The sequence below is a fragment of the Lacerta agilis genome, chromosome 8, assembly GCF_009819535.1.
Source record: "Lacerta agilis isolate rLacAgi1 chromosome 8, rLacAgi1.pri, whole genome shotgun sequence".
Taxonomy (NCBI): domain Eukaryota; kingdom Metazoa; phylum Chordata; class Lepidosauria; order Squamata; family Lacertidae; genus Lacerta; species Lacerta agilis.
The window spans coordinates 54,897,137-54,910,747 of record NC_046319.1 but is presented as its reverse complement, the minus strand read 5'-3'; the positions used below and the strand labels follow the sequence as shown (position 1 = coordinate 54,910,747).

The window sequence follows — 13,611 nt, the reverse complement described above, 5'->3', positions numbered from 1 at the left end:
ACCTCTTTGTGGCAGGGAGGGATAAAATGGCTTTACATTGATCAGCCATTGGTAGGTGATCTAGCCAGGTGTTGGCCCTTCTGACTGGCAGCAGCTTCCTAAGCTCTGGGGAAGAGGAAAGTTTGTTTTAAAAGTGTCAGACATGGTTAGACACCCTCCACTGCCATGAGCCCCCTCCCCATCACCGTTGTAACCAGCTTTACCTGCCAGAAGGGATGCGCAAGCAAACAGGAGTGATGGTGAGGAAGAGGAGCTGCCAATACTTGCTCGCTCATTGGTTCTGGCAAGCCAGCCAGCAGATTAAAAGCATGTATGTGGCAGATGCCACAATGGCGAGGGGCGGTGGAGGGATCCTTCCCAAGCAAAACCTGGAGCCAGCACCCGGCACTGAAAGCTGGCTTACACCAAGCTGGGCCATTGAGTTCAGTGTTGTCTACACAGTGGCCATCCTGATGTTGGGGATGATTGATAAACTCTGGAAGGCTGCAGGCTTCCTGTCCTTGGTCAACACTGACTAGTAGCAATCTCCAGGGTTTCAGAAGGGACATTCTCAACCCTACCTGGAGATGTTGGGTACTGAAGCTGGGATCGTCTGCATGCAAAACAGGTAGCCTACCACTGAGATATAGCCCATTTCCTCCTTCCTGCTACCTGCCATCCTAAAGTTTAACTGGACAAACCAGTGAGGATAGAACCTGGGAACTTTTGTGTGCCAAACCAATGCTCTACATGGTAGCCTTTGAACCTCTTTTGTTTTGACTTCAAAGTGTAACCAGACCAGCACACATCTTTATAATACTACCCCAGACATACTGCATGTGTAGGCATATACACATGAACAAAGAAAGCCTGGTTCAAAGTCTTCCTCCATAACATCTTGGATGATTTTTCATAAAGCATTGTTACTTATTTTCAGACAGCAGTGTTATTTATTTATTTTGGACACATGGGTGAGTAAAACTTCATGCATTTTTCATATCGCCTTGCATAAAGGGTGACGGGGAGGTGGGTTCGTGCCTGGGTTAGTAAATTATTGTGTCAGTATGGCTGAGGCTGCTCTAATCCCATCTCTGCCAATGAGCTCTTCTGCTTTTGAAAAGGGATCCCTGCTCTCCCTCTGTTGCCATGGCAAGAGATGTGTGTTGCTAGGAGAAGAGCAGTCGCCTCCTCCCTCTGTTGTCATGGCAGAAAATCAGAACCCCTTCTGTTACCCTGACGATAGCCTCCATCACCCTGGCAACTGTCTCCCTATCCTTTTTTTCTTCCTGACTTTGTTGCTACAGTAACAATTCCTTTCTCCCTGTCTTTGGTCACAAGTTCATCTCTCTATGCTTCTGCTTCCCACCCAGTTACCAATGTAAAAAACCCCACCTTCCAATATGGTTGCTATGGTAATATTCCCTCCCACAACCTTCATTTTCATCACCTTGCATGTGGCTATAATCCCCATCAGCCATCATCATAGACAGATGTGGTTAAAAATAACCTTTTGGGTTTAATGCAGGGATTTATTTGATTTACTGATATCTCACCTTTCCTCCAAGCAACTCAAGGTGGTATACATTCCCCATTCTCCCATTCCCCATTTTATCCTCACAACAAACCTGTGAGATAGGTTAGGCTGAAAGTGAGTGACTGTTCCAATATCATGCAACAAGCTTAATGGCTGAGTGGGGATCCAAACTCTGCCCCCCCCCCATCACAGTCCAAGGCTCTTAACCACTACCAATGTTTCCCAATCTTGAGTCTCTAGCTCTTTGGACTACAATTCCTATCATCCCTGACCACCGGTTCTGCTAGCTAGAGATGATGGGAGTTGTAGTCCCAACAACAGCTGGAGACCCAAGTTTGGGAAACCCTGCACTACATCAAAGCTGTGGCCCTCCAGATGTTTTTGGATGATAGCTCCCCTCATTCCTAGCTATTGGCCATGTTGGCTGGGATTGATGGGACTTTAGTGGCCCCTGGAGGGCCACAGGTTCCTCATCCCTGGCTTAGCATATTTTTATGAACTTTTCATATCCACTCAAGTGCTGGGAAATCACAGGTGTTAAGGGCCACAGCCATAACAGGCACATTATTTAGACAATATTTGTCTAAATAAGGTTTCCTATCCTGCGATTCGTTCCAGCTTCACCTCTGCATCCCTGTCCGTGGCACAGTTGGACTGAGCCCAGATTTGCTTGTTCATTGAAACAGGCAAATGGAGTCCATGCAACTGAAGCCATCATTCAACAGGAGGTGCCATTCTATGTTACAAATAGCCAACTGGCAACCAATACCATCTGTAGACAATGATAAAGAGTTTAAGGGTGTTCTGAAGCTCACCCACCCCACCCCATGCTCAGAGCAGGATAGTCACAGAGAATCCTTCCTTTGCAAAGGGTGTTAGCTTGTTCTTCCCACCCCCATTAATGCATCTGAGAGGAGAGCCAGTGTGGATTGATGGTTAGCGTGTCAGGCTAGGACTTGGGAGATCAGGGTTCAAATCCCCACTCAGCCATGAGGCTCCTTGGGTGACCTTGGGGCAGTGGAACTATGTGCATCACCTTGAGCCTAAGTACATCAGAACAGCAGGCTGGATCAAGCCAAAGGAGGTCCACCTTGGCCAGCATCCTGTTCTCACAGTGCCCAAGATGCCTCAAAGGGAAGCCCACAAACAGGAGCCAAGCACAAGAGCGCTCTTCACCCTCCAGCACCCATGGCTTCATTTTCTGCCTCCTCTGAGAAAAAGGTGGGATTTTAAAAATGCAATAAACAAGAGTTTTCCAAACTTGGACCTCCAGCTGTTTTTGGGCTGCATGTCCTATCATCCTCAGATAGCAGGACCTGTGGTCAGGGTTTATGGGAATTGTAGTCTTGAGAACCAAGTTGGAGAAACCCTGAAATAAACAGCCCGTTAGCCTCGACCACACAAGAAGACGCAGACTATCAGAGAAGCGGTGTGCCCTAGACGCTGGGAATGTGCAGAGTACTTTTTCTTTTTTATTTTGCAAAGGGAGGGCCCGTTTTTGCTGCTTTACGGAGCGCGACATGCGCGGCCCTCCAGATCTTCCTGCTCCCCTTGGAAGGACCGGCGGTCAGCGGCGATGACCACGGGTGCTCTCTGCACGCGCTGGGCCGGCTTGCCGCGAGGGAGGCGGGCACGGCGAAGGCACAGGCAGCAGCTGGTTGGGGCCCGGCAGGCGAGCGTCCCGGCCCCCTCGGCCGCGGCCCCGCCTCCTCGCGGCCTGCTGCTTCCTCCTCTCCACCTCCAGCTGCCGCAAAGCGGCTGAGGCCTTCCATCGCATGGCGAGTTAGCCGCCCGCCTCGCTCGCCCGCCAGCCACAATGGCGTCTGCCGCGCGGCCGCTGCCCCTGGTGGTGATCCTGGGCGCGACGGGCACCGGCAAATCCCGCCTGGCTCTGCAGCTGGGCCGCCGCCTCGGCGGGGAGATCATCAGCGCCGACTCCATGCAGGTAGGGAGGAGGGAGGGACGCAACAGAGGGAAGGAGACCCCGTCCCTGCCTGGTACTGATTGGGAGGCGAGGGGATCAGCAAGCGCGTGCAGAGCTCATTGCTCGCGACAGCCGGGCCAGCCCAGGGACAGCAAGAAGGAAGCGCCATCGCAAGGGAAGAGGGGAGGCAGGCCTTAGCCTCGGAACCGCTTTTCTGTGCTACGACTCAACCCTGGGTTAGCAGCATTGCGATTCTTGGATGAAGGGGTGATATGACAGATAGACAGATAGATAGATTCTAATTTATCTATCTATCTGCCATGTGTAGTAATGGAGAGAGTGTTTCTGAGCATGCATGGAATGTGAAGGCCTGCACTGGCAGATTAAGTTGGGCTGAAGAGGTAAATAGTTGTCATAGTAGGGAATTTGGGGCACTGGTGACCTGTGCCCCCAGTATCACATGCCAACAGGGCACAAACCTGCCCGGGCTCTGAGTTTTTTGCAGGAGGCCCTTCAAGTTAGACTGACTGTGTTGATTTAAAGCCGCTTCCAATCAACCAGAGGTCTGGCACCTTCATTATACAGCTTCCAAAGGATGCTGAAGATACACCTCTTTACTCTGGCTTTTGACACACCAGCTGGTGAGCCTTAGGGCTGGCCTGTGGATTTGTGCAAGGGTGGACTAAGACAGTAAACTCTTCTTCAGTTCTTTGCACTTCCATAGTTTTGCCTTCTCCTTTTACATTTATGTCTGTCAGTAATGGGGTCATGGGGAAGATTCCCCATCCCCACCTTGTACATGATGTCATCTATAAGCCAGAGCATCTGGTAACAGTTCAAAATGGTCAGGTGAAATGTGCATATCTGCAAACTTGAAAATGTCAAAATTGATCTCTCTGCTAATTTATAATTTCCATTAGACAGTTTTTGTCCACTGAGATAGAGACTGTAACCATGAACCTTCTTCAGGCATTGCAGTTAGGGCAAAGTAAACATGGGGGGGGGGCAGTGAGACTCAGCACACTAACTCTGCCCCTGATCACTATTGTCTTCCAACTCGCTATGCTCTCATCTGCACACACACCAAAAAAACCCTCCATCACCCTGTGCCTGCCAAACTTGCTGTTTAGTTTTCTTTACAGGTGATGCAGAAAATGATAAAGAAATTCCTCACTCCCTCCACACAAATAACAAAAGCACGGTCGCCATTGGTCAATTTTTAATGATGCTGGGGTTTTTAATGGCAAAAATGGAAATTGGGCACAAGAAAAAGGAAACATGACACGTGTACACCTCATAGAAAAAAAATCGGCTCATAGTTTGTTAGAAGAGGGTCATGCAATGGCAGAGATGCAGGTGGTAGTTGAGGAGAAGCAAAGCCAGGATAGGTCAGGAAAATAGAGTGCTAAATCTCCTTGTAAGCTTTCTTCCTCTGATTTACTTTGTTTTGCTCTGATAATGTGTTCACGTCCTGCAGGAAAACACATCCTGTAAATTGCAGAAACCATCCTGTGTGCTAGCCATATCTGCCCCCTGCCCCGGGAGCCTCAAAATTACGCAGCAGAGCACAAGCCTGCTCCACACAAAGGAGGCCTCATCCTGTTCTCAGCCCTGACATTCACATCATGAATGGACAGGCACCCTTTGCACATCATGTGCTTGGCTGGGTTTCCTGTGGAGGCTCCTTCTGACTTGCATTTTTCTCTGGGGACCTCTCATAGCAGCCCTGGCAGATGCTGCCCGTTGTGCCCTGCCAGTGGCACTGGAGCCCTTTGTGCAAGGCCAGTTTCAGGGACTATAACACTAAAGAGATCTGTGTTGGTGAGAATGAATGCTGGGGCAAAGGCCTGTCGGTGGGACAATGGCGCTCTTTGGAAGAACTGCCTTGGTGGGTGTGGCAGAGAGCTGGCTGGCTTGTCCTTGCCAACTTCTCTTTCAGCCAGGGTAGATGGGGAGGGGAGGGGTCATGAACACGACAACCGTGATGAAACAGGAGCAGCTGTTCCCCAAAATCTTTTGTAACTTAACAATGAATCCCTTTTCCCTCCCCTGTTTTACTTGCCTAACATAAATGGCAAGCTCTCTGAACATGATGGGGCTGCCCCAGTGTGGTGCCCAGTGCTCCATAACTGGGGGCTACTTAAACCTCATGCAGTTTCCTCCCTTCCTGTCCTAGGGAGTCTCCTGTAGCTGAACTCATCCTTCATCAGACTAAATTCTGGTTAACAACTGTGTCTTAGCTGATAAAAGGGGGGAGCTCAAAATGTACACAGTGTGTGGGGTTGTGTCAATTTTGGACATAGTCCTGGATCCAGAAGGAGCATAATAAAACTGTCTCTTCAGTAGAGATGGAAGGTTCTGTCCATGTTGGTTCTCTCAATTTCTCATTATTCCAGTCATGAATTCAGTTCTCCACATTGCTGCAGCAATTTGTAAAAAGTCTTGGGTATTTTAGTGTGGATTTCTTGGAATAAACACAAATCCTCTTAATGCAGTGCATTTTTTTTCATGGATATATTCAATTTTTATGCACTTTCCCCTAATACATGCGTACACTACATGCATTTTTGTAAACATTCTTTGGTGAACTACATTGCAAAATTGGGATAAGGGCAAATTTTGATGGAGGGCTGCATTTTGGTTCTCATGTTGTTTTGGAAAGTGCAAATTTGCTGGATTCAGCTTCAAATGCAAACTGAGTGGCATTTATTCCCCACCCCTACATCTCCAGCATCATTCCTCCCCCTCCCACATTGTCTTCTTATTGCTGATGTTTGGGAGCTCAAACTCCCGGCTGCCTTGTGCACGAAATGCCTACTGGCTTGCCCTGATGACACGCACAAATAGCGGCTTAAAAGTAAGCCTGCCTTATTAGGTTCTATTATAAGGGCCTCTAATCTGCTGCGAGAATGTAAAGCCTTTACCGAAAGGGGCTGTCCGGCCAGCTCTCTGAAGTGGCTCTCCCTTTCTTTGGTCTGCTGTGCATGGCTGCCCAGAGGTGCTTTCCTGCTTGCCTTTGCCTTCCTCAGTCCCTCTCCCTGCTGACTGTACCTGTTTGATCAACACAGTGAGAGTGGGTAGGACACCAAGCTCTCTGACAGACCCTGACCCACAATGGCACTCCCAAGCTCAGCTAAGCACAACTTAGTTGTGGTTCCTTAATGGCGAGGGACTCTATATATGCTCAGGATCGCCATGTTTGTGTTTGCTGTGTTCTGAGGCTTGCGACTATTTCTAGGGCACACCCTCAGACATTGTAGGGGAGAATACCAGGTCTCAATTAATTGCACCAGAAAGAGATTGTGAAAACAATTGTGGGTTTGGGGTGCCTGCCTGCTCATCTGTGTGGCTTGGGGCTCTGTCTGCGGACTCAACTCCAGATCAAACACAGGGGCCACATGCCTCTTTTTCTGGGTCTGCCCCACCAAGCACCCAAGAAGATGCTGTTTTGACATGGTCAGAAGGAGAAAGGGAGAGCCGTGTTGCCCGAACAGTGAACTTTGGGTCTTAAGCAGAGCAGACTGACCCGGGCAAGCTGTGCTGTGTTGAAGCACTGGGTCATTAGGGCACATGTAAACCCATCTTGAGCAGCAGCGCCAAGTCTTGCAGTTTGTGCTGTGATTGTCTCCAGTGTTGGTGCATCCTCCACTTGTGATGTCAAGAGACCCCTGCAGACAAAAGATTTCACAGAGGAAATTTGGCTTCAGGCATTTCATAGCTTCTAGTGAGTCAAACCTCCTGCGGTGCAGGATTCACAACAAAAGCATCCTTGACAGATGGCCATCCAACTCCCCATTGAAAGATTTTCTGCCAACTTCTGAGGGAGTCAGTTCCACTGCTGGACAGCTCTTACTGTCGCAATGTTGTTCTTAACGTTTAGGAAGGGATCTCCTTTCTTGTGATTTGAATCTGTGGGTTCAGGGCCTACCCTCTGGAGCAGCAGAAAACAAGCTTGCTTCTTTCTCCCTCTCTGGTTTCTTAGTCTGCAGAGCTTCCCTGCCTGCTTGCAAACAGCTCGGACCCCAGCCAGTGTGCCCCATGGCTAGGGATGATGGGAGTTGGAGTCCAACAACATCTGGAGGGACCCAGGGGTTGCTCACCCCAGAATTAGACCATAGGTGATGATTTTTCTCTTGGCACTTCCTGCCACTTTGCCTTCCTTTCTTGCCACCTCTGCCACCCCGGGTGCCTCCGGACCGTTTTCTCCATTTTACGGCCCAGTGTCATCTTCTCTGACTGCCAGTAGATCTCGAGGGTCTTGGGCATAAGAACACAATAAGTGCCTGGCTGCTGGATCAAGGCAAAGGGAGCTCCTCTAGTCCAGCATCCTGTATGCATGGTGGCCAGCTAGATGACTGCAGCTGTGCTTTCCCCACTTCTGACTCCCAACAGCTGGTATACAGACAGATATTGCCTCGAACAGTGAAGATGCAACATTGCTATCATGGCTTGCAGCTGTTGGGAGATCCATTGCCTGCCACTTATTATTTTATTTTAGAGGTGTAGGCGAGTGATCTGCTGCCACCTTCTATAAGTGTGTGCTGTGCTCCCCTAGGAACCCAGCCCTCTCCTTCCTTCCTTCCTTCCTTCCAGTGGACCACAGTCCATCCTGTCCAGGAGCATCAGGAACCAGCCCAAAGACCCCAAAGTCTTACTCACACATGAAGTCTGGTTCACAACCTGCCACTTCAGATTTCACATGAAGAAATGCTCCTCTGTGGGTACATGCAGGTTTACCCCCCCCCCCCCGTGCAACACACACTTCCCCAGTCATCGACCTCCAACTCTTAAGTACCTGCCTACAGAGAAACAGCAAGTCAGGGGGCTGTCTTGGCTGTCTTCCTTCTTCCTGACATGCTAGTTTCCTGTGAAAGGAATGTTTTGTATTGGGGAGCCTTCAGCCCAGGGTGACCTGCAGCCCAGCAGTGGGATGGCCCAAACAGCAGCTGACCACCCTTTCTGTGTATAACACGCCCCCTATTTGGGGGGATTTAAAATTAAGAAAATGGGGGGGGGGAGATTCCCCAAAGTTGTTGAGCTTTATGGGGGAGGATTGCCCAGAATTCTTGAGCTTTTTTGGGGGGGGGAGCATTGTGTAGGGTTGTGGAGCTTTTTTGGGGGGGCAGAGCAAATCGCCCGCCCAATTGTCATAGCAACAGCCAATCAACACAGCCCTTGCCGCATCCACCAATAAAAATCACCAACTCGCAGCAGCAACCAATCCTACGTCCCCACAATGCACTACCCATTTATAAGACGACCCCTAATTTTGAACATGATTTTTGAATTTTAAACAATAGTCTTGTACACAGAAAAGTACGGTAATTAATTTTTTTAACTTCCTAGTCACTTCTCTTTTTTTCTTTTCTTTTTTAACAAAAGCAGCTTACAATAAGCAAGCAAACATATGCATTGAAACCAGTATAAAACATACGCATTGAAACCAGTATAAAACAAAACACGGGGATCTTAATTCTATCTATAAAACTAAGCCCAAAGTGAGTGTGAAAGTCTGCCTGTCTCTTTCTCTCGCTCTCTCAGGTGTACCAAGGCCTGGACATCATCACCAACAAAGCCTCTCTTCAGGAGCAGCGGCTGTGCAGGCATCACATGATCAGCTTTGTGGACCCCTTGGTCACCAACTACACCGTGATAGACTTCCGCAACAAGGCCACGGCCCTCATATCCTTTCATGGGGGGGGAGTGTCTTTTTGGGTGTGTGGCATCTGGGGTGTAGTAGAGGACAGCAACTAGGGGGTATCATCTGCCTTTGATCAGGCAAGTGGAATTGGGGAACGATAAGATGTGAGGGGCTGGTAATGGATGTAGGAGAACGAAAAGGAAAAAGCTCAAAAATGCTTATTTCTAGCTGAGATTGGCAGTATTTAGTCTGTGCCCTTCCTGGTGGATTCTTGTTAGGATTCTGTGAATCAGGGAAGTCAGCAGAGGAGGCAGAAATGCCTTTGATGAACCATTTGTGGCCGGAAGCAGGATCTAGTAGGAAGTAGGTTGTATATACTGTCTGGTACAAATTGAAAAGTGAACTAAGTCAGGCTAAGTCACCACTGACCTTGATCTTTTATAATGCAATACCAAGCGATCATGAGTCATGCTTTGTTTCTGGTCTAGACCAACTGAGACATTTAGGGAGCGAGAATGCCAAAATTACATGACCAGGAAGTTCTGGGAGATGAAATCTGCATATTCTAATACTTACAAATAAAAAATAACACTAATTAAGAAACACTAATTAAGCACTTAAAAATAAGTTTGGAAAAAGACAGAAGCATTTAATGCATGCCTTTAGTAGTAGAGGACTCTCAGTCGGACGGCATGAAATATTACATCTAGACCAGGCTGACTTTAACTTTGAAGAAGGATGGCAAGAATGATTCAATTACTAAGAAGGAATGGACCTGGTTATATAAGAAGAATGCAAGAAAAAAGTTATCTCAATCACATTGAAGGAAAATCCCCACGAAATGCCCTTCAGATGATACCTTGTACCTGCTCTCCTGAAGAAGTAGAGTTTACAAGAGCATAATTGTGGAAGATTGTGAAATATGGGAGCAGGTATTATACATGTATTTTGGACCTGCCCCAAGGTTAGAACTCTTTGGCAGGAAATATTGGAGATAACAGAGGAAATTAAGAGGATATAAAGTAAGCTAGGGTGGTCTGTTTGAAAGAAGTAATGGATGGAAGTTGATTTAGAACTTACAGAGCCTTTACTGCAGTTAGATTGGTAATTTTAAAATAAATGGAAATCTGAGAGATCATTGTATATAATACAATGGTATAATAAGGTTTAGACTATACCGCTCCTAACAAATCTATTTTAAATGGGATAATAAAGGGATAATTAGGTAAAGGTAAAGGGACCCCTGACCATCAGGTCCAGTCGTGTCCGACTCTGGGGTTGCGGCGCTCATCTTGCTCTATAGGCTGAGGGAGCCAGCATTTGTCCGCAGACAGCTTCCGGGTCATGTGGCCAGCATGACAAAGCCGCTTCTGGCGAACCAGAGCAGCGCACGGAAACGCTGTTTACCTTCCCGTTGGAGCGGTCCCTATTTATCTACTTGCACTTTGATAATTACGGTACATTTTTTAAAAATGTAGACTGTTTGTAAACCATTGGAATATGGTGTTCCTGCTGAAAGCTGAACCAAAGGTATTATTTTTACATTTTAAGACTAACAATGTGAGCAGAGACAACATTAATTGTTCTGTAGTTTCTACATAATTAAATATTTTACTGTGTGATAACTTGTTTATCAGTTTTAAAAAATGTATTTCTTTTATAGCTGGGTAGTTTTCATGTGATTGTATACCTTTTTTAAAAAACAACAACAATAAGATGAAATTGTGTGAATTGGTGCTTTTCTTTCTGTAGGGTTTTGGTCCACATTGGTGTTTTAAGTGGGGTGGGGAGCTAATAATTAGAAAGAAGGGTGGAAATTGAAAGTAAGTTCAAAAATATTATTCTCCCCCCAGCTTTTTATTATTTCAAAGTCCAGCTTTATCAAGCTCCAGCTCAGGGCTTATTATTGATTTTTATTCCTAGGGTTTTTGATCCACCTTTCTAATAAATAAATAAATTTGTAGATAGTGTGCATGTAATGCTGAGCCATGGTTTATTTGACCATCCAAACCTGGCCCAGTGACTTAAACATGGTTTATTCACAATGAACAAACCATGCTTGTGTTGATTCATACACCTTGATTTCCATTACTTGCAGCTTAACTTTACATTCACACCTGACAAGTCTGTTTATCTTATGGTATTCTCCTTAGAATTTTGTGAATTAAGGCTTCTTTCCTTTTTTAAAAAGTTGTCATGCTGCAGTATAGGATAGAGAAGTTCAGATTGCCCCTGCTTCCAGCAGCGGAGCATATGCCTGCGCTCCCGAGGGAGGGGCGTGGCGTGGAGGGTGCCCTCCCAGGTGCGGGATAGCCACTTGGATGCCCGGAGCAGTGTGCGTGCCCTGCAGCCGGTGGCAGAGCAAGCTGCTCACAAGGCGGAGCGAGCCACGCATGGCAGACATTTGGCGCGCCACCCGCCCGCGACTCCCAAGCCTCCCCAACCTGTCAAAGGGAAGGGGGGAATGCCACCGGCAAAGCAGCGCAGCTCCCCCCCCCCTTACCCTGATGGCTCAGGGTAGACTTGGGAGTCGCGTGTGGGCAGCACGTCAGATGTCACCCGCTCAGTGAGGGCACCTGGGGTGGTCCACCCCCACTGTCCCTCCCCTTCCTACGCCCCTTCCCACTCCACCCCTTTTACTCACATGAGCACACAGTTGTGCTGTGCACTTTCAACTGCCTGTTGTTCTAGTCCCAGTCTTGCTGATGGTACAGACTCTGCTCTGCCTGCACTGTTCTGAATACCACTTGCTGGGAAAACACAGGAGGGGAGAGGGCTCTTGTGTTCAGGTCCTGCTTTGGGTACTTCCCATTGGGGCATCTGATTGGCCACCATGAGAGCAGGATGCAGGACTAGGTGAGCCACTGACCTGATCCCGCAGGGCTCTTCTTACGTTCTTAGGCCCATGCAAAAGCGCCATCGTTTTTAGAGATGCAGAGGCTGGCACAAGGGTGCCAGCAAGTACCATGAGCAGCTGAGGATGACGAAGGCAGCTGCACTGAATGCGGGGAGAACAGAGAGGCTCACTGGCCTGTGTGATGAGGAGAGGGCTCAAAGACAAAGTGTGACTTTAGTTGTCGGGAATCTGCCACGCTCTGTTGCAAGGAATGTTCAATGCCTGCAGCTCAGAGATACAGCGTAGCTCATAGCCTCTGCTCTCAGGGCGGCCCTTGAGGGCAAGGCAAATTGCCCAGTTGTCCTCAGGGCTGCCTTTTTTCCTTGTTAAATGCCTCACTTGTTTTTCTTGGGGTTGTTCCTTGCCATTCTCGCTTGTAATCCTCAATGGCCTACATTGAAGACATCTTCGCTTGCAAGAAGATCCCCATTGTGGTTGGAGGGACCAACTATTACATCGAGTCCCTGCTCTGGAAGATTCTGATTGACACCAAGGTATCTGTGGCATCTTCTGCTAGTCTTGGGTTCAGGGGTTGATGCCACACTCAGCAACAGCAGCAGGGGCTTTTTCAATAAGATGAGGGGTGTCTGATAGTACGGATGGAAGTGTGCTCAGTAAAATTATCACTTTGTAGAAGGGCTTCTGGTCCACTCTTAGGGCCTCGCTGAGCAGCACATTTGGGACGAGAGAGGATTTTCACCAAGTGTCCTTTGACTCTCAGATATTTGGCTTACTTACTTGAGCCATTTATTCCACAAGCACCTTCTTGCAGGGCATTCTGTCAGCAGCATGCTGTGGCCTCTTGATGGGAGTTTTTACCCTTTCAGTTTTATTTTCGTAACATGCCCCCAGGTCCTATAAAATCTGCAATTACAGAACTATTTGCAAAATCACTCCATTTTATTGAATTCTTGAAGAATTCTGTGACTGCAGAATATCAAAATACTGAAGCTGCAGTTCATTCTCCTCTAATGCAAGTTTTACTCCAGATTCTCCTATCTTAAAGAAGTGCTTTGTTCATTTGCTTGTGAGCCAATCAAATGTTCATTATTCATTCAACTGTTCATAATACCTTCTGATTGCTGATGTTAAGCTCCTTTGTGAGCCTGTTGCTCAACTTCTGTCACAAGAAAAGGGTGCAAGCTTCCAAGTCGCATAGACATTTTTGACAGCTCCGTGTATTTAGGTAGAGAGATTTGCAAGGCCATGAGTGGTATTCAGTTAAGTCCTACTCAGAGCAGACCCATTGGGGAAGGGCCATAGCTCAGTGGTAGAGAGTCTGCCTTGCAAGCAGATGGTCCCAGGTTCAATCCTGGGCACCTCCAGTAGGGTTGGGAGAGAGTCCTGCCCGAAATCCTGGAGAACCACTGCCAGTCAGGGTAGGCGATACTGAGCTAGACGGACCAAAGGTCTGACTCAGTATAAGGCAGCGTCTTATGTTCCCATTGAAATTCATGTTGTGTGCAACTCAGCTTGTAGAATGGGACCTCCAGATTCCCAGACTATCCCTGTACCTTTAACCTCTATGTTGACCTCTCTGTCCTTTAAAGTTTAGACTGATAATCTTAGGTTGCATCCTGTTTACAACTTCCTCCTCCTGCTCACACTTCCTCTGGACCTTGAGGCATGAGGTCATC

At 47.7% G+C, this 13,611-nt stretch overlaps 1 protein-coding gene across 4 annotated transcripts in view; it reads left to right on the top strand.

Annotated features, from left to right (window-relative positions):
* TRIT1 (tRNA isopentenyltransferase 1) overlaps positions 1 to 13,611 on the top strand; it is a 39,084-nt gene that overhangs the window by 13,766 nt on the left and 11,707 nt on the right. For 2 of the 4 annotated variants that reach the window (XM_033157622.1, XM_033157621.1), the window contains exons 2-3: positions 8,979 to 9,119; positions 12,370 to 12,468. In XM_033157622.1, the coding sequence (XP_033013513.1) occupies positions 9,048 to 9,119; positions 12,370 to 12,468 (171 nt within the window). In that variant the 5' untranslated portion in view covers positions 8,979 to 9,047. Of the gene's footprint in view, positions 1 to 3,251; positions 3,459 to 7,342; positions 7,556 to 8,978; positions 9,120 to 12,369; positions 12,469 to 13,611 lie in introns of those variants that run through there. The other 2 variants (XM_033157619.1, XM_033157620.1) reach the window with 2 other exon arrangements.